Source organism: Pristiophorus japonicus, chromosome 2 (assembly GCF_044704955.1).
Source record: "Pristiophorus japonicus isolate sPriJap1 chromosome 2, sPriJap1.hap1, whole genome shotgun sequence".
Lineage (NCBI taxonomy): Eukaryota > Metazoa > Chordata > Chondrichthyes > Pristiophoridae > Pristiophorus > Pristiophorus japonicus.
In genome coordinates this window covers 15,666,106-15,689,636 of record NC_091978.1, presented here as the reverse complement: position 1 = coordinate 15,689,636, position 23,531 = coordinate 15,666,106, and the positions used below count along the sequence as shown (strand labels likewise).

The window sequence follows — 23,531 nt, the reverse complement described above, 5'->3', positions numbered from 1 at the left end:
CCCTGTGTTACTGACTGTATCTCTACTGATGTTAATCCAGCTCCCTCACACTGTCACTCAGTAACCCCTCCCCCAGCTCTCTGTGTTACTGACTGTATCTCTACTGATGTTAATCCAGCTCCCTCACACTGTCACTCAGTAACCCCTCCTCCAGCGCTCTGTGTTACTGACTGTATCTCTACTGATGTTAATCCAGCTCCCTCACTTTATCAATCAGTAACCCCTCCCCCCAGCGCCCTGTGTTGCTGACTGTAACTATACTGATGTTAATCCAGCTCCCTCACATAAAAACTGACTGCAAAAGCTTCTATAGATATGTGAAGAGGAAACGATTAGTGAAGACAAATGTAGGTCCCATGCAGTCAGAATCAGATGAATTTATAATGGGGAACAAAGAAATGGCAGACCAATTGAACAAAAACTTTGGTTCTGTCTTCACGAAGGAAGACACAAATAACCTTACGGAAGTACTCGGGGACCGAGGGTCTAGTGAGAAGGAAGAACTGAAGGAAATCCTTATTAGGCAGGAAATTGTGTTAGGGAAATTGATGGGATTGAAGGCTGATAAATCCCTGGGGCCTGATAGTCTGCATCCCAGAGTACTTCAGGAAGTAGCCCGAGAAATAGTGGACTCATTTGTGGTCATTTTCCAACATTTAAAGGACTCTGGTTCAGTTCCTATGGATTGGAGGGTAGCTAATGTAATCCCACTTTTTAAAAAAGGAGGGAAAGAGAAAACAGGGAATTATAGACCGATTAGCCTGACATCGGTAATGGGGAAAATGCTGGAATCAATTATTAAAGATGTAATAGCAATGCATTTGGAAAGCAGTGACAGGATTGGTCCAATTTAGCATGGATTTATGAAAGGGAAATTATGCTTAACAAATCTTCTGGAACTTTTTGAGGATGTAACTAGTAGAGTGGATAAGGGAGAACCAGTGGATGTGGTGTATTTCAAGAGTCTTATATTCACTGGAATTTGGAAGAATGAGATGGGTCTTATAGAAACGTATAAAATTCTGACGGGATTGGACAGATTAGATGCAGGAAGAATGTTCCCGATGTTGGGCAAGTCCAGAACCAGGTAACACAGTCTAAGGATAAGGGATAACCATTTAGGGCCGAGATGAGAAGAAACTTTTTCACCCAGAGAATTGTGAACCTGTGGGATTCTCTACCACAGAAAGTTGTTGAGGCCAGTTCATTAGATATATTCAAAAGGGAGTTAGATGTGGCCTTTATGGCTAAAGGGATCAACGGATATGGAGAGAAAGCAGAAATGGGGTACTGAAATTGCATGATCAGCCATGATCATATTGAATGGTGGTGCAGGCTCGAAGGGCCGAATGGCCTCCTCCTGCACCTATTTTCTATGTTTCTATGTTGCTCTGTTTTTCTTTCTCAGTGCTTCGGTTCCTACACTGTTGCAATGCAGGAGCTGCCAACTGTGTAATTATTCTCTACCGTCATAAGAAATAGGAGCAGGAGTGGGCCATACAGCCCCGTGAGCCTGCTCCGCCATTCAATAAAACCATGGCTGATCTTCAATCTCACTCCCCCGCCCGATCCCCAGATCCCTTGATTCCCTGAGAATCCAAAAAATCTCTCTATCTCAGCCTTGAATATACTCAACGACTGAGCATCCATCCACAGCCCTCTGGGGCAGAGAACTCCAAAGATTCACCACCCTCTGAGTGAAGAACCCTCTCCTCATCTCAGACATAAATGGCCGAACCCTGAGACTATGGCCCCTCGCACCCACCTTTCAGCACCCACCTCAGAATCTTATGTTTCAATGAGATCACTTCTCATTCTTCTAAACTCAAAGGTGTATCGGCCCAATCTACCTCTATCCCTCCTCATAGGACAGCCCTCTCATCTCAAGGACCAATCAAGTGAACCTCCGTTGTACCGCCTCTAAGGCAAGTGTATCCTTCCTTAGCTAAGGAGATCAAAACTGTGCACAGTACTCCAGGTGTGGTCCCACCAAGGCCCTGTCCAACTGTAGCAAGACTGCCTTACTCTTATACTCCAACACCCTTGCAATAAAAGCCAACGCTCCACTTGCCATTTAAATTGTTAGAAGGGAGAAATTAGGGGCGTCTGCACCTCCCGTTAGCGTTCACGAGGAGGGGGGGGGAGGCAGTAACGGGGCGCAAAGGACTTCGTGAAATTCGGTGGGAGTTTAGCGGCGGCGGTAACCGGTAGCATCCCGCTCCGCTGCGCCGGCGATGATGATGTCATCACCCCGGGCAGCGCCCCGTTTTCATCCAGGAGCCAAAAACTGGTAGCGCCCCCCCCCCCCCCCGAAGCTGCACCGTGCGTTGCTAGCAACAGCTTTAAGGGGTGCGTACCAGGGCTGTCGGCCGATCGCGTGGCGAAATTTAAAGGGGAGGTGGCGACTCGAAATTAAAAATTGGCCAACTTACCGGCCGCGGCCTGCTGGATAGTGAATCGCGGAGCCCGTGCCGCGATCTTTCTGCACGGCACTCCGCTTGTGCGCCGGGCCGATGCCATGATACCCCGCTTCCCATCGGCAGAGTCAGCAGCTTGGCCCTTGCCTTTAATGAAGGGGAGGGCCCTGTCGAGGCGAGTGCGATAGGCATCCCACCGCATAGCGCTACGCCCCTCAGCTATCCCTCCCTCCTCGCTCGCGCCCCTCAGCGCCAGTGCAGCGCATTATTTTGCGCTCCACTCATTCTCGGGGGGGGGGGTGACCTGAATTTAGGTCGCCTGGCGGAGGAAATCCCGCCCCGTGACGGTTACCGTCCCAAGTAGGACACTACGCAATTCCCCCCTCCCCCATCCCCCTCCTTATTGTCTAAAGTTTCCTCCATTACAACAGTGACTACTCTTCAAAAAGTACTTCATTGGCTATAAAGCGCTTTGGGACAAGACTATAAAATCTTTCTATGCAATTCGCCCTAGCTAATACAACAACAACAACAAATTGTATTTATATAGTGCCTTTAACGTGGTGAAACATCCCAAAGAGTATTATGAGATAGAATAAGGGCTCGGCCATATAGGACTGAAATGCGGAGAAAATTCTTCACTCAGAGGATGGTGAATCTTTGGAATTCTCTACCCCAGAGGGCTGTGGAGGCTGGGCCATTGAGTATATTTAAGACAAGGATCAAAAGATTTTTGGATATAACGTTGTGGGCGAAGGTGCGGTGAATGAGGGTACAGGGCCCAGAAGAGCCCAGGGCCCAGGGGCAGCACGGACCAGCCCACACTGCGATATGTGTGCACACTGGGTTCGTGCAGCAGAGCAGGTCTCCAGTCGTCCTGGTTCAATCCTTGCCACTGGATGAAGGCCTAGCTCTGTCAAGCCCGTGTGGTGGCTGATGTGCAACGGTCACCACATGTTCAAAAAATCCACGCACAGGCATCTTCCACCCCTTCAATCGAAGTTCAGGACTGGACCATCGGGTCCTTCATTGAAACATCTGTGAACTCATGTTGAAGCAAGTCATCCTCATTCGAGGGACTGCGTATGATGATGGTGATGACGATGATGAGATAGAAATTTGACACCGAGCCGCATAAGTAGAAATTAGCACAAGTGACCAAAAGCTTGTTCGAAGGCGTAGATTTTAGGGAGCGCCTTGAAGGAGGAAAGAGAGGTAGAGAGGTGGAGAGGTTTAGGGAGGGAGTTCCAGAGCTTGGAGCCCAGGCAACAGAAGGCACGGCCACCAATGGTTGAGGGATTATAATCAGAGATGCTCAGGAGGGCAGAATTAGCGGAGCGCAGACATCTCAGGGGGTTGTGGGGCTGGAGGAGATTCATCATCATCATAGGCAGTCCCTTGAAATCGAGGAAGACTTGCTTCCACTCGAAAAGTGAATTCTCAGGTGACTGAACAGTCCAATACGGGAATTACAGTCTTTGTCACAGGTGGGGCAGACAATTGTCGCACGCTCCTTCCGCTGCCCGCGCTTGTTTTCTGCATGCTCAGCGCCCTCCCGGGTGCTCTTCCTCCACTTAGGGCGGTCTTTGGCCAGGGACTCCCAGGTGCCGGTGGGGATGTTGCATTTTTTCAAGGCAGCTTTGAGGGTGTCCTTGAAACGTTTCCTCCGCCCACCTGGGGCTCGCTTGCCGTGTAGGAGTTCCGAGTACAGCGCTTGCTTTTGCAGTCTTGTGTCTGGCATGCGGACAACGTGGCCCGCCCAACAGAGCTGGTCGAGGAGATTACAGAGATAGCGAGGGGCAATGCCATGGGGGGATTTGAAAATAAGAATTTTGAAATCGAGGCGTTGCTGAAACGGACGTGAATTCCCTTCATGTGACTATCTCCCAGCTGTCTTTAACCTGAATGTGGTTGACTGACAGCCAACCCTTCCCCTCTGTGCACCAGCATCCCTCTTTATAGCCTGATTGAGGTTAACCTTCCATCCGTTTTTGTTTTTGTAGCCGATGTTGTGACAAGAAAAGCTGTGGGAACCGGAACGAAACGCCCTCTGACCCCGTTATCATCGACAGGTAAGGAATGTGCTTTCCCTGGTGGGTTCTTGGCTCCCAGCCTGTTGCGGTTTGAAACGTGCACGGCAGGGGGTCTGTTCCACCCTGTGCCAGGGGCCCGGAGTGACCTGCTATTACTTTAGTCTGACGACTATTTCTCCGCTATGTGCTCAGCCTTGCTTGTTGTGGATTTACCTGTGGAGGAAGTGACTCTTGTTTGATGTGAATGGTATCGGCGCATTGAGCTGCAGGATGGTTTCCCCCCTCAGGCCTCACGTCGCCTCACGAACCCGTGATCTGAGCACTGTTTTCAGCGGAGGTGCCAGGAGGGACGATGTGGGCACTGGGCCTACAGATGCTCTCGCATGCGTTAATGGTTGGAAACGTCTAGCTGGTTTGATGCATTAGTTGAAGGATGCTTTATTGCAGGGTGACCGTACTGCTTCCCAGAGGCCCACATGGAGGCCTGGCCATTGAGTTCTCAAGGCCGAGACAACTCTGTCCTCTTTGTGCTGACTCCCTGGTACGTCTTGTTTGAATTTCGTAACCTTTGGAAAGGGCTATTGTCAATTGGATAAGTCGTAAGTCTCTCGTTAGAGCAGAGTAGGTTAAGGGAAGATTTAGTAGAGGTGTTTAAAATGATGATAGAGCAGACCAAGAGAACCAAGAGGAATTCAGGAGAAACTTTTTTACTCAGAGAGTGGTGAGAATGTGGAACTCGCTACCACAGGGAGTGCATGAAGCAGATCGTATCAATTCATTTAATGAACAGCTAGATAAAGCATATGTGGGAGAATAGAATAGAGGGTTCTGCTAATTGAGTTGGATGAGGAAGGATGGGGAGGAGGCTCGAGTGAAGCATAAACGCCTGGTTGGGTTGAATGACGGGAGGGTCGATAACCAGAGGACACGGATTTAAGATAATTAGCAAAAGAACCAGAGTGGACGATGAGGAGAATATTTTTTACGCAGCGAGTTGTGATCTGGAATGCGCTGGCTGAAAGGGAGGTGTATGCAGATTCAGTGGTGACTTTCAAAAGGGAATTGGATATCTAATTGAAAAGGAATAACAAATTACAGGGCTATGGGGAAGGAGAAGTAGGGAGACTGCGACTAATTGCATCGCTCGTTCAGAGAGCCAGCACAGACACAATGGGCCGAAAGGCCTCCTTCTGTACTGTAAGATTTTGAAGTGCGAAGATCTCGGTCCATCAGCATCAATATCTGGAAGTTCATGCAAGGCAGTGGGAGTGTGGGGCTAAACTTTAAATGTGGCCTCATTGCCCCATGGCATGTGGCCTATTGGGGGCCAAAGCTTGGACATCTCCGGTCTGGGGGAAAAGAATTGGAAGGGTGTAGTTAATACAGAGGAGGACTGCGACAAGATACAGGAAGCCATTAATAAACTTGCAGCATGGGCGCGTAACTGGCAAATGAACTTCAACGGCCCTGAAATTGCGGTCGGAGGCTTCCCGCGGGCGGGCGGAATTGCCTCCGACTGCAATTTTCTTTCGCGAAAGTACCCGGTGGTCCCAGAGGTCCGAAAATTTCTGGTCCTGGGCCGAGATGCGCAGCCGGGCACAGAGGCCAACACCTCCCATCAGCGTATGTGTTTCGTACACATCAGTGGGATCATGTGGGCCGGGCCAACCTATCAGAATGGAGTATTCCCATTGGTGAGTTCCGTTTGTTCAGAGCTGCCATAACTATGAATGGGGATATCCCCCAAAAGACATAAACACATCCAATAATTAACAAAATAAACACATCACATATTTAAAATTAATGAATGTTTTTGACAAAAAATTTATTTTTTTGAAAAAAGTTTTTATATGTTTTTAACAGGGTTAAAAATAAATCTGTCTTAATGGACAGGGTTTTTAAATATAAAAATTAGTGATAAAATGTTATTTTTCTATCTTTTAAAACTTTTATGCTAATTAAAAAACATGCCTTATCCCGCTTTTACTGGGCATAAGAGTTTGAAGGACATTCGCTGGGCAAGAGTTGGGCAGCTAGCCCAAATCTCCGCCCGCGGAGGCCCTTCTCCCGGGGATGCGTGCGATCTCTCAAGGGTTTCTGTGCATTCGCCGCGCGTGACTATACCCGGAACTTGCGAGGCTCCTACAAGCGCATGCGCACCTCGTACGCGCCCAGAGGGGCTGCGATTTCAGACCCATTATAGATAAGGTTGGGAAGAATAAGGAGGGCTCACACTCTTTGGAAAGTAAATGGGGGAGAGGAACAGAGGGATCTGGGGTACAGATACATGACTCGCTAAAAGTAACGACACTGGTTAACAATGCCGCAAAGAAGCACTGAGGTTCATTTGTAGAGGGATAGAATTGAAAAGCAGAGGTATTATGTTCAACTTGTCCAGAACCTTGGTTAGACCACACTTGGAGCACTCGTCACAGTTCTGCTCTCCATCTTATAAAAAGGATGTAGAGGCACTGGAGAGGGCGCAAAAAAAGATTTACTAGAATGGTGCCAGAACTGAGAGAAATGTCTTGACCCAGAGAGCGGCCAGAATGAGGAACTCGCTGCCACAGGGAGTGGTTGAGGTGAATAGCGTGGATGCAATCACGGTGCAGCATGATAATCAGATGAGGAAGAAAAGAATATGTTGATGGGATGAGATGAAGAGGGGTGAGAGGAGCCTTGTACCTTTAATGCAGAAACCATTCTAAGGTTTCGCAGGGATTAGGAAAAAAAAATGCTGACCCGGAGCCTGTTTCTTTGCTTTCTACTACTTTCTAACTTTTTACTGGAACAGGGGAAGAAAAAGAAAAATAATGGCCCAGATTTTGCTGGAGTGGGGTATCTCGTGGCGTGCCCCGTGAGTTGCATATTTGTTCCTCAGCCTTCGATGCGCAAATATTTTTGCCCTTTAAACTTGAGCTGCCCATGTCCTAACTCGCACCAAGTCCCGCTCACCCATCACCCCCTGTGCTCGCTGACCTACATCGGCTCCCGGTTAAGCAACGTCTCGATTTCAAAGTTCTCATCCTTGTTTTCAAATTCCTTCATGGCCTCGCCCCTCCCTATCTCTGTAATCTCCTCCAGCCCCAACAACCCCCCCGAGATGTCTGCACTCCTCAAATTCTGCCCTCTTGAGCATCCCTGATTATAATCGCTCAACCATTAGTGGACGGGCCTTCTGTTGCCTGGGCCCCAAGCTCTGGAACTCTCTGCCTAAACCTCTCCACCTCTCTACCTCTCTCCTCCTTCAAGACGCTCCTTAAAACCTACCTCTTTGACCAAGCATTTGGTCACCTGCGCTAATTTCTACTTATGCGGCTCGGTGTCAAGATTTTAACTCATAATACCCCTGTGAAGCGCCTTGGGATGTAAAGCCGCTATATAAATGCAAGTTGTTGTTGAATTATAAGGAAAAAAACTTGCATTTATATAGCGCCTTTCACATTGTCTCTAAATGCTTTACATCCAATGAAGTAATGTGGGAAATGCAGCAGCCAATTACGCATAGTAAGATCCCAGAAACAGCAGTGTGATAATCTGTTTCAGTGATGTTGATTCAGGGATAAATATTGGCCAGGACACGGGAGATAACTCCCCTGCTCTTCCTCGAAATAGTGCCATAGGATCTTTTATGTCGACCTGAGAGAGCAGACGAGGCCTCGGTTTAATATCTCATCCAAAAGACAGCACCTTCGACAGTGCAGCACTCCCTCAGCACTGCACTGGGAGTGTCAGCTCCTAGATTTATGTGCCCAAGTCCCTGGAGTGAGACTTGACCCCATGACCTTCTATCTCAGAGGCGAGAGTGCTGCCCACTGAGCCATGGGTGACACTGAGCATTGGTGCCTGTACTGTCTGGTGGGGGAGCTGTGTCCTGGAGACCAGAAGAGCCTCAGCTTCAATTCCTTCGCTGTACTGAAATAGTTTTTACCCAGGTGGTGCTATGATTGGTACTCTGCCACCAGCGTCAGTCTCTCTGCACCCCTATCATCCGCCAACCCAGTCAGGCAATGAAATCATCAGCCAGGATTCCCTCTCTTGGTCACTATCTCGGAAAGGCAGGCCGGTCAGTACGTGTGGTGTGGGCATTAGGAGAGGAAAGGATCAGGCTGCGATGCACCCGCAGTTGAATAGCCTGCTGTCTGAACAAATTAAACTTTGTATTTGAAATTTTTGCCGCGGCTTTATTATTCTGTAAAGCGTTCAGAAAGAAGGGAGTGCTTGAATGTCCTTCATTCATGTATATCAGAGATTGAGAACACCAACCCGAGTTCAGTAGAGAAAGGGTTAACTTAAATACTGGAATGACGGTTCAGGTTGAACCTCCCTTATCCGGAACTCTCGGGACCTGGCCTGTTCTGGATAAGGGATTTTTCCGGACGAGGGGTGGTCACGTTAAATTGGATGGTACAGATACTGAGCAAGATGATATCGGGGCTGGCTGGCTTGGGGCTGGGAGTGCGGCAGAGGGATCATGGGGTGTGGGGTTGTGGTGGATCGCGGGGCCAGGTCAGTGATTGCGGGAGTCAGCAGCGAGGAAGGACTTCAATTTGTTCATGCACATGAGCCACCCGGTGGCCGGGAATGGTTCCGGACAAGGGAGTTCCGGATAAGGGAGTTCCAACCTGTACTATCATTTGAGTAAGGAGACATAGCCCTTTATACAAAGTCATGCACTTAGATGTAGACCTTTCCCACAATACAACAGTGAGTACGCTCCAAAAGTACTTCATTGGCTGCAAAGCACTTTGAGATGTCTGGTGGTCGTGAAAGGCGCTATATAAACGCAAGTCTTTCTTTCTTTCTTTCTTTCTTTCTTTCTTTCTTTCTTTCTTTCTTTCTTTCTTTCTATCTAAATTAACAGGAGTTCTTTAGTATCAATGAGTTTGGTTGCAGAAATGCTGAAGAAGGCAAAATGCGAGTTAGTTTGCTATTTTCCTGAGTTTTGGGTTATTGATATTAAGTATATAAAGCCATCCTCGAGCCCGATGGATTTGTCCGTTTGTTGAGTTTATTTGTAATTAAGGCCCAACCTTTATAGAACACTGTTTTGGCCTCAGCTGGACACCACAGATGTCAGGAAGGATGTCAAAGCCTTGGAGAGGGTGCGGAGGAGGTTTACCAGAATGGTTCCAGGGATGAGGGTCTTTGGTTATGTGGAGAGACGGGAGAAGCTGGGGTCGTTCTCCTCAGAGCAGAGCAGGTTAAGGGGAGATTTGATGGAGGTGCCCAAAATCATGAGGGGTTTTGATAGAGTAAATGAAGAAAACCTGTTTTCAGTGGCTGAAGGGTTGGTACGCAGAGGGCACAGATTTAAGGTGATTGACAACAGTACCCAAGGCGATATGAGGAAAAATAACTTTAGACAGCGAGTTGTTGTGATCTGGAACGCACTGCCTCAAAGGGCGGTGGAAGCAGATTCAGCAGTAACATTCAATACCAAATTGGATAATTACTTGAAAGAGAAAAACGTACACAGCTATGGGGAAAGAGCAGGGGGAGTGGGACTAATTGGATCGCTCTTTCAAAGAGCTGGCACGGGCACGGTGGGCTGAAAGGCCTCCTCCTGCGCTGTATCATTCTATGTGTCTATAAAGTTTGTTGATTCTCTCTGGAACGTCTCATAATCTGTATTCGCTTTGTTGATAGCATTATCCAGGTTCAATGTCTGAAATCCGGGAACCTCGGGACCGAATCCGTGCCGTTTTGTCGGATTTTGGACCTCGCTGTTGGCGCTCCACGCCACCCGCCGAACCTCAGCACCTCACCGCCCACCGATTCTCGCCTTCCGCCGATTCTCGCTGCCCGTGGCTCCCTGGCGCTGTGTTTTTTACCGGTTTCCTGCTCCCCTTGCCGCCCACCGATCCTCCGCTCCTTGCCGCCCGCTGATTCCCGCTGATTCTTGCCGCCCGAGGCCCCCCGGCACTGCGTTTTTTACCGGTTTCCTCCTCCCCTCGCTGCCCGATGTCGCCATCTTGGCCGCCTCAAAAATGTCCGCTTTTCGGACAATTCCGGTTTTCAGAATTCCACATTCAGCACGTTGCACCTGTATTATATTACTCTCACAATGTAAGCGAGCACGGAATGAATTTTAAAACAGATTATTGAACATGTGATGTGTTGCGAGAGAATGACTGGTTTCATACAATAGAATCATAGAAATTTCCAGCACGGAAGGAGGCCATTTCGGCCCATCATGTCCGCACCGGCCGACAAAGAGCTATCCAGCCTAATCCCACTTTTCAGCTCTAGGTCCGTAGCACGGCAGGTTACGGCACTTCAGGTGCACATCAAAATACTTTTTAAATGTGGTGAGGGTTTCTGACTCTACCATCCTTTCAGGCAGTGAGTTCCAGACCCCCACCACCCCTGGGTGAAAACATTTCAACTCAAATTCCCTCTAAACCTCCTACAAATTACTTTAAATCTATGCCCCCTGGTTGTTGACCCCTCTGCTAAGGGAAATAGGTCCGTCCTATCCACTCTATCTAAGCCCCTCATAATTTTATACACCTCAATAAGGTCTCCCCTCAGCCTCCTCTGTTCCAAAGAAAACAACCCCAGCCTATCCAATCGTTCCTCACAACTAAAATTCCCCAGTCCAGGCAACATCCTCGTAAATCTCCTCTGTACCCTCTCTAGTGCAATCACATCTTTCCTCTAATGTTTCCTGTGAATCGGTTTGATTTTTGTAATGCGATCAACTTGAAGGAATCACTGTGTGGCAAATAAAACAAAAAGCTTCAAATAACATTCAGCCCACTCCTGTGCCTAGTAAAGTGAAGACTCCATATCGATGTTGTTAAATGGGTCAGTGTGTCATTGACCCGTCAGAGCGACATTTAATCAGCCAGGAGTTCACCGCGGAGTTAAACATGCAGCCGTGTGTAGACGTAGAGAAGATGCCTCAACTGGTCGGGGACACTAAAACTAGTCACTAATAAATCAAATAGGGATTCAGGAGAAATGTCTTTCATCATCATCATAGGCAGTCCCTCGGAATCAAGGAAGACTTACTACCACCCCTGAAGTGAGTTCTTTGGTGGCTGAACAGTCCAATACGAGAGCCACAGACTCTGTCACAGGTGGGACAGACATTCGTCGAGGGAAGGGGTGGGTGGGACTGGTTTACCACGCACTCCTTCCGCTGCCTGCGCTTGACCTCTTCATGCTCACGCCGTTGAGGTTCAAAGAGCTCAACGCCCTCCCGGATGCACTGTTTCCACCTAGGGCGGTCTTCGGCCAGGGACTCCCAGGTATCAGTGGTGATGTCGCACTTTACCAGGGAGGCTTTGAGGATGTCCTTGTAACGTTTCCTCTGCCCACCTTTGGCTCGTTTGCCATGAAGGAGTTCCGCATAAAGCATTTACTTCGGGCATGCCAGACACGAGACTCCCGAAGAAACTCTTTACGCATTTAATGTATGCACCTGTGAGTATGCCCACAGGTTTGTAGAGCTGTTGAGTTGTGAATGGCTTAGCCAGTCACGTGATGTTCTCAATAAAACCCCAGCCAGTTGGGTTCGGGGGGATCCACGATGAGGCAGGTGGTTGTGAACCTGGTGGATGAACTGAGAATGTGTAGTGTGATCGTTAAACCTTTTACTAATAAATCAACTAGTTCTTAATGGCAAAGTGTTGCTATGAATTCTTAAGCAAAGAACACATTAAGCGAAAGGGGCTCGACAAGGTGGATGCAGAGAGGATATTTCCACTCATAGGGGAAACTAAAACTAGGGGACATAGTCTTAGAATAAGGGGCCGCCCATTTAAAACTGAGGTGAGGAAGAATTTCTTCTCTCAGAGGATTGTAAATCTGTGGAATTCTCTGCCCCAGAGAGCTGTGGAGGCTGGGTCATTGAATATATTTAAGGCAGAGATAGACAGATTTTTGAGCGATAAGGGAGTAAAGGGTTATGGGGAACGGGCAGGAAAGTGGAGCTGAGATCAGATCAGCCATGATCTTATTGATGGCAGAGCAGGCTTGAGGGGCCAAATGGCCTACTCCTGCTCCTATTTCTTATGTTCTTAAATACATTACAATGCAGAGAGTGGTGTGAATGTGGAACTTGCTACCACAGGGAGTGGTTGAGGCGAATATCATAGATACATTTCAGGTAAGGGAGAAAGGAATAGAAGGATAGGGTGCGGTGAAGCAGGGTGGGAGGAGGCTGGTGTGAGGCATGGACCAGTTGGGCCCAATGTCCTTCCTCAGCGCTGTAAATCTACGTAATACTGCCATTATGGCTGAGTGCCGGTGCAGTTGTATCAGTATGGAAATATTAATAAGATTGCAGTATGTCTGTGCACCAGTGCAATCAGTATGCAAGCTTTAGTAAACAGAAGCAGTGTTGGAAAATCTATATTTTGGATGAATTAGGGTGGGGGAGGAGGCTCGTGTGGAGCATAAGCACCGACACTGTTGGGCCGAATGGCCTGTTTCTGTGCTCTAAGTACTATGACGATAGTCTGGGTGCATCTCGGGCACAATGACCGACGATAGTTATGCCCTGTAGGTTGGCATGTGTGGTAAAGGTCATGGTGAGTGAGGCGGGCCCTGATTGGTGGAATAGTGGACCGCTCCAATTCCTGCAGTACAGCGGTTCATTTTCTATGTCAGCACTGCCAGCGCACAGCGATTCATTTAACGGGCAGACAACCGCGCAGGCAGCCAAACGCCCCCCCAGGCTCAAAATTCCCGCTGTGTGCTCCCGGGAAATCTCTGCCTACACCAGGAATGCTGAATTCTGCCCAATAAACTGCATAGCAACTCACTCTGAGATCAGGACCGACGGAGTAATCTGCAGTTGAGTCACAGGAGCAGGAGGATCCCACTCAGCCCCTCGAGCCTGTTCCGCCATTCAGTTAGATCACGGCTGATCTGTATCTTAACTCCATCTTGGCTCCATGTCCCTATCTGTGCTATAAAATGCCATTCTTCTACCTTCAGCTCTCAGGCCCTTTGACGCGCAACTGCGTTACTCCTCTGTCACAAGCCCACTGCCCTCGTTTTTTCGTTCCGCTGGCTCGTGCTCTCCCTCTCTCCTTGCTTTCTCGCGCTCTCTCTCTCGCTCCCTCTCTCCCTCTCCCTCTCGCGCGCTCTCTCGCTATCTCAAACTCTCTCGCGCTCTCTCGCAATTTCTTTTGCTCTCACTGTCTCCCGCTCTCTCACTCTTTCTTTCTCTCTCTCTCTTGGTCTCTCGTTTACACTCTTGCTCTTTACCTCTCACTATCCCTCGTGTTGTCTCTTGCTCACGCTCCCTCTCCCTCATGCTTTCGCTCGCGCTCTCTCGAGCTCTCTCTCTCCCTTGGTGTCTCTATCTCGCTCTCTCCCTCGCGCTCTTGCTCTCGCTCGCTCTCTCTCGGTCTCTCTCTTGCTGTCCCGCACTTTCTCTTGCTCTCATTGTCTCCTGCTCTCTCGCTCTTTCTTTTTCTCCATCTCTTGCTCTCTCACTCTCGCTTGCTTTCTTGCTCTTTACCTCGCTCTCTCTCACTCACTCTCTCTTTCTCTCTCTCGCTCTCTTGTGCTCTCTGTCGTGCTCTCTCTTGCTCTCTCTCTCTCACTTTCTCTCTCCCTCTTGCTCTCTCTCGCTCTCTCTCACTTTCTCTCTCCCTCTTGCTCTCTCTCGCTCTCTCTCTCTTGCTCTCGCTCCACTCGGGACATTTCTTATTTAAAACAGAAAGAGCTGTCAGTTTACTGAGCTGTGTAGCACAGACATACGAGTGTTTGTCTTAAGTGAAGACAGCTGTTTGTTTAGCCAAGAATGTACGAAACAAATTAGACAAGAATGCGAGGTATCCGGGTATGGGTGTCACGTGGAATCTGTTTGTAATCAAATATCAGCTGCCAGTTGCTGCTGTCGATCCAACGATGGAAGGATAGGGGAGACTAGACAGTAATTTTCATGGTTTTAGGCTGGAATGGGTGAGTAGGCCTTTTAACCAGCAAGGTCTTATTGACTCACATTTACTGTAAGTTATGATGGTTCTTGTGAGTCATTGAGAACGAAAAGAGATATTAATAATTGCAGATTAATCCCAGTCAGGATGGCACTTGGGCCTACAGCTGGCTCGGGTGGCCATTTAATTTTAAATCAACTCAGCTCCCGATCGCTGTCCGTGAACCACACCCCCCGTGCCTGAAAAGCGGATGTTGGGGTATCCATGCAGACAGATTCAAAGTCTGTCTTCAGCCACCCAACCCTCCAACCCCCATCCCCCTTCTCCACGGTCAAAATAATGCGTTGACGCCCGGGGAGGGTGATAAATTAGAATTGTCCGAGGTCCGCACTCCTGACCGCTGTCCAGTGATGCCCTCTTGAATGTATGATAGAATGATCAGTCATGATCTTATTGAATGGTGGTGCAGGCTCGAAGGACCGAATGGCCTACTCCTGCACCTATTTTCTATGTTTCTATGTTTCTTCTTCAAAATAGTGCCACCTGAGAGGGCAGACGGGGCTTCGGTTTAGCGTCTTATCCGAAAGATGGCACCCCTGACAGTGCAGCACTCTCTCAGTACCACAATGGGAGTGTCAGCCTCGAGTAAGTGCTCCAGTTTCAGGAGTGGGGCTTGAACCCACAATCTAAGAACAGAAGAAATAGCAGGAGTAGTCATTTGACCCCTCGAGCCTGCTCCGTCATGTAATAAGATCATGGCTGATCTTCTGACACAGGGGCGGGAGCGCTACTCACTGAGCCATGACTGAAACTTTAAGTATCAAAGGACAGCCGGAGGCCGAGTTGCTGATGGATGGGCAGCAGCCGAGGTACCACAGTGATCGAGTTCTACTGCCCCGCCCCCCACGCCCCCAGGAGAACCAGCGAGATAAAATATGATTGCACATCATCCTGTTGATGGTGAGGGTTCAGTGTTCATGTGGTTAGAGGTGGAGCTGAGAGGGTTACAGTAATGGGACTGGAGTTGGTATCATTATCCATTGAAGGCCTCACTCGGGAGATGTGGCTCGCTCACTGCATTGTTGCTCCAGTTGTATTACTGTGTCCTATCTAACAGACAAATATCAGGGTACAAATCACTGATATTGTATCAAATCTATATGACTTACGTGAGTGTGCACTTCCTGTCTACAAGAGCTTAATTCCTGTTGTCAGATTTCTACTTTTCCCTCGCCCCTTTATAAACTCCTATGTAAACGTGTCACGGTGTAATTACACCCTCCCACCAGTGGTGGCACCGTTGTATCTCAGTTTGGAATCTCCTGGCTCCTCAGCCTGTACTGCAGTGAATCCCACTTCTCTGCCTCCCAAATAGCTGTAACGTTTGCTATTTATCAGTGAATAATAACATAAAAATAAGGATAGAATGTTTATGACTTCGAAATGGGGGCTGAATTACAGCTGAGCACCCTGGTCTGAATATTCCCTGCCATCTAATCCTGCTTCACCTAAAGGTTACATTTGGTCTTGAACCCCTATGTGCAATGTCAAGACAGGCTTACTCGGTGTTTGACAAGTAAAACGGGTTTAAAAAACAGGAGGGGAATTTAAGGTGAGTTAAGAGTTCATAGGTCATGTCGTCCACTATCATTTGTACCCTAGAGATTCACTAGCAAGATTTAAGCTCAGAATGAGGCTCAGAACCATTGATATCTACATTACAAATCTTCAAAAGTACTCCATTGGCTGTAAAATACTTTCGGACGCCTTGGGGTCATGAGAGGTGCTGTCTCTCCGGATCAATCTTCTACGCTCATCTGAGCACGCAGGCGGCTCATAGCCCGGTTCAGAGGAAATGGTCACCTCTGACAATGCAGCACTCCCTCAGCGCTGCATTTGATTACCAGTTTCAATTCTCAGGATTGACCCACATCACCTCGCGGCAAATGAAACACTTTTGAAGTGCAATCGCTGCTGTTGTGTAGCCAAACGCGGTGGCCAATTTGCACACAGCAAGATCCCACAAACCAGCGCTGAGATAATTCAGTTTGTCTTGAGTGATAAATGTTTGAGTGATAAATGTTTGAGTGACAAATATCGGGCAGGACTCCGGGGAGACCTCCCTTGCTCGTTGAATCGTGCTCAGATTGGCTGCTTTCCCCTACATTTGCGACAGTGACTGCACGTCAAAAAGTACTTCATTGGCTGTAAAGCGTTTTGGGATGTCCTGTGAAAGTCGCTGTATAAGCTGGGCAGCTGGAAGGGGTATCAGTGGGAGAGCACATGGGTGCCAGTGACCATAATTCAGTCAGATTCAAGGTAGTTATGGATAAGGACGAGGATAGACCAGGAATAAATCCCAAATTGGAGAAAAGCTAACTTTGCTAAGTTGAGAAGTGATTTGGCCACAGTGGACTGGAAACAGATACCTGAAGGTAAATCAATGTTGGAACAGTGGGAGGCATTCATGGAGGAGATCCGGAGGGCTCAGGCCAAAAAATTTTTTGAGGATGTTTCCAGTAGAGTGGACAAGGGAGAACCAGTTGATGTGGTGTATTTGAACTTTCAGAAGGCTTTCGACAAGGTCCCACACAAGAGATTAATGTGCAAAGTTAAAGCACATGGGATTGGGGGTAGTGTGCTGACATGGATTGAGAACTGGTTGTCAGACAGGAAGCAAAGAGTAGGAGTAAATGGGTACTTTTCAGAATGGCAGGCAGTGACTAGTGGGGTACCGCAAGGTTCTGTGCTGGGGCCCCAGCTGTTTACATTGTACATTAATGATTTAGACGTGTGGATTAAATGTAGTATCTCCAAATTTGCGGATGACACTAAGTTGGGTGGCAGTGTGAGCTGCGAGGAGGATGCTATGAGGCTGCAGAGTGACTTGGATAGGTTAGGTGAGTGGGCAAATGCATGGCAGATGAAGTATAATGTGGATAAATGTGAGGTTATCCACTTTTGTGGTAAAAACAGAGAGACAGACTATTATCTGAATGGTGACAGATTAGGAAAAGGGGAGGTGCAACGAGACCTGGGAGTCATGGTGCATCAGTCTATGAAGGTTGGCATGCAGGTACAGCAGGCGGTTAAGAAAGCAAATGGCATGTTGGCCTTCATAGCGAGGGGATTTGAGTACGGGGCAGGGAGGTGTTACTACAGTTGTACAGTGCCTTGGTGAGGCCACACCTGGAGTATTGTGTACAGTTTTGGTCTCCTAACTTGAGGAAGGACATTCTTGCTATTGAGGGAGTGCAGCGAAGGTTCACCAGACTGATTCCCGGGATGGCGGGACTGACCTATCAAGAAAAACTGGATCAACTGGGCTTGTATTCACTGGAGTTCAGAAGAATGAGAGGGGATCTCATAGAAACGTTTAAAATTCTGATGGGTTTAGACAGGTTCGATGCAGGAAGAATGTTCCCAATGTTGGGGAAGTCCAGAACCAGGGGTCACAGTCTAAGGATAAGGGGTAAGCCATTTAGGACCGAGATGAGGAGAAACTTCTTCACCCAGAGAGTGGTGAACCTGTGGAATTCTCTACCACAGAAAGTTGTTGAGGCCAATTCACTAAATATATTCAAAAAGGAGTTCGATGTAGTCCTTACTACTAGGGGGATCAAGGGTTATGGCGAGAAAGCAGGAATGGGGTACTGAAGTTGCATGTTCAGCCATGAACTCATTGAATGGCGGTGCAGGCTAGAAGGGCCGAATGGCCTACTCCTGCACCTATTTTCTATGTTTCTATGTTTCTATGTGCCCTTAAAGAAAAAGGATGGGAATAACAATTCTAGAGCCCCCTGGATGTCTAGGGACTTACAGGGGAGGATAAAGAAAAAAGGGAAGCTTATGTCATATACCAATGGCTAAATACTGTAGAATCGCTGGAGGAATATAGAAAGTTCAGAGGTGAAATTAAAAAGGATATTGGGAATACTAAGAGAGAGCATGAAAAATTCTTGGCAAATAAAATTAAGGAAAAATCAAAGATGTTCTATAAATATATTAAGAGTAAGAAGATAAGTAAAGAAAGGATAGGGCCTATTTGAGACCATGAGGGTAATCTCTGTGTGCAGGTGAAAGATATTGGTATGGTTCTTAATGAATACTTTGTGTCTGTTTTCACAAAGGAAAGGGGTAATGCAGATTCTGCTTTCAAGGAGGTGTGTGAAATTCTGGATGAAATAAAAATAGTGAGAAAGGAGGTATTAAGGAGTTTAGCAGCTTTGAAAGTGGATAAATCCCCAGGCCTGGATGAAATACATCCCAGGCTGTTGAACGAAGCAAAAGAGGAAATAGCAGAGGCCTTGCCCATCATTTTCCAGTCCTCTTTGGATATAGGCATGGTGCCGGAAGACTGGAGGACTGCTAATGTCGTGCCCTTGTTTAAGAAGGGAGAAAGGGATAGGCCAAGTAATTGCAGTCCTGTCAGCCTAACCTCAGTGGTGGGAAAATTATTGGAAACAATCCTGAAGAACAGGATAAATCTAAATTTGGAAAGGCAAGGATTAATCAAGGACAGTCAGCATGGATTTGTTAAGGGAAGATCGTGTTTGTCTAACCTGATTGAATTTTCTGAGGAGGTAACCAGGAGGATCGATGAGGGTAGTGCGTATGATGTCGTGTATATGGTTTTTAGCAAAGCTTTTGATAAAGTCCCACATGGTAGACTGGTCACGAAGGTAAAAACCCATGGGATCCAGGGCAAAGTGGCAAGTTGGATTCAAAATTGGCTCAGAGGTAATGGTTGATGGGTATTTTTGTGACTGGAAGGATGTTTCCAGTGGGGTTCCGCAGGGCTCAGTACTGGGTCCCTTGCTTTTTGTGGTATATATCAATGATCTAGATTTGAATACAGGGGGTATGATTAAGAAGTTTTCAGATGACACTAAAATTGGCTGTGTGGTTGATAATGAAGAGGAAAGTCATGGACTGCAGGAGGATATCAATCTACTGATCAGGTGGGCAGAACAGTGACAAGTGGAATTTATTTTGGAGAAGTGTGAGGTGATGCACTTGGGGTGGGCTAATAAGGAAAGGGTATACATTAAACGGTAGGCCACTTGTAAGTGTAGATGAACAAAGGGATCTTGGAGAGCTTGTCCACAGATCCCTGATAGTAGCAGGCCAGGTGGATAAGGTGGTTAAGAAGGCATACTGAATGCTTGAGGCATTGGCTGAGGCATAGAATACAAGAGCAGGGAGGTTATGCTTAAATTGTATAATACTCTGGTTAGGCCACAGCTGGAATACTGCGTGCAGTTCTGGTCGCCGTATTATAGGAAGGACATGATTGCACTGGAGAAGGTGCAGAGGAGATTTATGAGGATGTTGCCTGAAATGGAGAATCTTAGCTATGAGAACAGATTGGATAGGCTGGGTTTGTTCTCCTTGGAACAGAGGAGGCTGAGGGGAGACCTGATTGAGGTGTATAAAATTTTGAGGGGTCTAGATAGAGTGGATAACAAGGGCCTATTTCCCTTGGTGGAAGGGTCAATTTCGAGGGGGTAGTTTTAAGGTGGTTGGTGGAAGGTTCAGAGGGGTTTGAGGGGAGGCTTCTTCACGCAGAGAGTTGTGGGGGTCTGGAACTCACTGCCTGGAAGGGTAGTGGATGCAGAAACCCTCACCACATTTAAAAGGTACTTGGATGGGCACTTGAAGTGCCGTAACCTGCAGGGTTACGGACCTAGAGCTGGAATTAGAGTGGATAACCTCTTGTTGGCTGGCACAGACATGATGTAAAGTACTTCAGGGAATCCAATTTGGCCAGGGTGATCTCCTGGACTAGTTTTAATCGCCTGGATAGGTCAGAGAGAAATTTTTCGAGATTTTTTCCCCAATTGGTTTGGGATTTTATCTGTTTTTTTTGCCTCTCCCAGGAGATCGCATGGCTCCGGGTGAGGTGGTGTGTAAAATGTTCCGATGCAAGGGGGTGTCCCAGTTGTGTGGGGCGGACTGGTTGGGCCGGATGCTCTTTACCTGTCCGCCATTGTTCATTGTTTATAGGTTTATAGGACCGAGATGAGGAGAAACTTCTTCACCCAGAGAGTGGTGAACCTGTGGAATTCTCTACCACAGAAAGTAGTTGAGGCCAATTCACTAAATATATTCAAAAGGGAGTTAGATGAAGTCCTTACTACTCGGGGGATCGGGGGTTGTGGCGGGAAAGCAGGAAGGGGGTACTGAGGTTTCATGTTCAGCCATGAACTCATTGAATGGCGGTGCAGGCTAGAGGGGCTGAATGGCCTGCTCCTGCACCTATTTTCTATGTTTCTATGTTTCTATATGTAACCTTCAGCGCTGCTGGCCGAGGGCTGAGTGGCTCTTTGTCGGCCGGAGCGGACAGGATGGGCCAAAATGGCCTCCTTCTACACTGTAGATTTCTATGTTTCTTCTATAAATGCCAGTTCCTTTCCTTCTTTCTTTTTGTCATGCCTTTAACATCAGGATGTCCCAAGGGACTTCGCAATCAATGGATTACTTTATCATGTAGCAGGAGACTGCAATGGATGGGGTCTAACATGAGCTACAAGTTCATAGAAACATATAAAATAGGTGCAGGAGTAGGCCATTTGGCCCTTCAAGCCTGCACCACCATTCAATAAGATCATGGCTGATCTAAGTTCACTTAGAAAAAAATCTTTTTCTTGGCATGTTGATGTGCCTGGCATTTATTGCCCATCCTTAGTTTCGCTGAGAAAATGGTGGCGATGGGCCACCGTCCTGAACAGCTGAGTAATGGTTTGATATGACAGAATGGCTCACTAGGCCTCCTCCGCGTCAATTGCATTGACGTGGGACTACAGTCACATATCATCATCATCATCATAGGCAGTCCCTCGGAATCGAGCAAGACTTGCTTCCACTCTAAAAGTGAGTTCTTAAGTGACTGAACAGTCCAATATGAGAACCACAGCCACAGGTGGGACAGACAGTCGTTGAAGGAAAGGGTGGGTGGAACTGGTTTTTCTGCTGCCTGAGCTTGGTTTCTGCATGCTCTCAGCGATGAGGCACATATAGGCCAAACTTGTTAAGGACAACAGCAACTTGTATTTATATAGCATCTTTAATGTCGCAAAACGTCCCAAAGGCGCATCACAGGAGTGTTATGAGGTCAAATATTTGACACTGAGCTGCATAAGTAGAAATTTGCCCAGGTGACCTAAAGCTTGTTCAAAGAGGTAAGTTTTAAGGAGCGTCTTGAAGGAGGAAAGAGAGGTAGAGAGGCGGAGAAGTTTAGGCAGGGAGTTCCAGAGCTTGGGGCCCAGGCAACAGAAGGCACGGCCACCAATGGTTGAGCGATTATAATCAGGGATGCTCAGGAGGGAAGAGTTAGAGGAGCGCAGACATCTCGGGGGGTTGTGGGTCTGGAGGAGATTACAGAGATAGGGAGGGGCGAGGCCATGGTGGGATTTGAAAACAAGGATGAGAATTTTGAAATCGGGTGCTTAACCGGGAGCCAATGTAGGTTAGCGAGCACTGGGGTGATGGGTGAGCAGGACTTGGTGCGAGTTAGGACAAGGGCAGCCAGCAGATTTCCTTCCCGGAAGTTAAGTGAACAATCCCACAGCTTCATGGACCTGTTTATTGAAAACAGCTTTTTATATACAGATTTAGAATTTTTATAAAACCTATTTCAAATTCTCAACCTGCCTTGGTGGGATTTGAACTCACGTTCACCTGGATTGAATAGTCCAGCCCTCTGGATTAAGAACATAAGAACATAAGAAACAGGAGCAGGAGTAGGCCATACAGCCCCTCGAGCCTGCTCTGCCATTCAATAAGATCATGGCTGATCTGACCATGGACTCAGCTCCACTTCCCTGCCCGCTCCCCATAACCCTTTACTCCCTTATCGCTCAAAAATCTGTCTATCTCCGCCTTAAATATATTTAATGACCCAGCCTCCACAGCTCTCTGGGGCAGAGAATTCCACAGATTTACAACCCTCTGAGAGAAGAAATTCCTCCTCATCTCAGTTTTAAATGAGCAGCCCCTTATTCTAAGACTATGTCCCCTAGTTTTAGTTTCCCCTATGAGTGGAAATATCCTCTCTGCATCCATCTTGCCGAGCCCCCTCATTATCTTATATGTTTCAATAAGATCACCTCTCAATCTAGTCCAGCAATGTGACCACTGCACTATTGTGCACCATGACATGTCATGCCCTGCGGTTCGGGTTGACCAATCTGATTGGACATATTCCTGGAGGTTTGATCACGTGACCAACCACCCCCCAGCCCCCACGCTCGCGCCATCGGCCCCTCCATCCTCACGTCACTCCACGTGCAGCCCCAGATCATTTGCTTATCTCTCCTGAACCCTTGATTTAAGAAGCTGCTCTGAAGAATCGGTGGCTGAATGTGAGGCTGTGAGTCATCCTGAGCCATACAGAACATCTGGATAGGTCCTGATTTTAATCGCTTCCCCCATTGGCGGCCATGCCTCCAGCTCCCGAAGCCTCTCCGCCTCGCCACCCCGCTCTGTCCTTCTTTAAGACGCTCCTTAAAACCTCCCTCTTTTGACCAAGCTTTTGGTCACCTGTCCTAATATCTCCGTGTGTGGCTCGGTGTCAATGTTTGTTTGACGACGTACTTCTGAAGCACACTGGCACAGTTTACTAAAGAGAAAGAAAATAAAGATAAAGCGCCTTTCATCACCACAAGACCTCCCAAAGTGCTTTGCAGCCAGTGATGTACTTTTGGAGTGCAGTCACTGTGGGAAACACGGCAGCCAATTTGCGCACAGCAAGCTCCCGCAAACAGCAATGTGATAATGACCAGATAATCTGTTTTTTGTGTTGATTGTGGGATAAATATTGACCAGGCCACTGGGGAGAACTCCTCTGCTTTTCTTCGAAATAGTGCCATGGGGCCCTTTACATCCACCTGAGCGGGCAGACGGGAGCCTCGGATTAATGTCTTATCCAAAAGACGGCACCTCTGGCAGTGCAGCATTCCCTCAGCACTGCACTGGAGTGTCAGCCTAGATTTCTTTGTGCTCAAGTTCCTGGAGTGGGACTTGAACCCACAACCTTCTGACTCTGGAGTGAGCGTGCTGCCCACTGAGCCACAGCTGACACTGCCATTGATTACGTTAAAGGCGTGATTTAAATGCCTGTTGTTGGTGTTGTTGTGACGAGTCAGCAGACCTCAAGTGGGATAGCAGGGGAAGGAAGGGCG

General features: G+C 47.8%; 1 protein-coding gene across 3 annotated transcripts in view; it reads left to right on the top strand.

Moving 5' to 3' along the window:
• LOC139229547 (transcription factor COE3-like) overlaps window positions 1–23,531 on the top strand; it is a 729,200-nt gene that overhangs the window by 306,174 nt on the left and 399,495 nt on the right. For all 3 annotated transcript variants that reach the window (XM_070861097.1, XM_070861096.1, XM_070861098.1), the window contains one exon: window positions 4,421–4,489. In XM_070861097.1, the coding sequence (XP_070717198.1) occupies window positions 4,421–4,489 (69 nt within the window). The remainder of the gene's footprint in view (window positions 1–4,420; window positions 4,490–23,531) is intronic.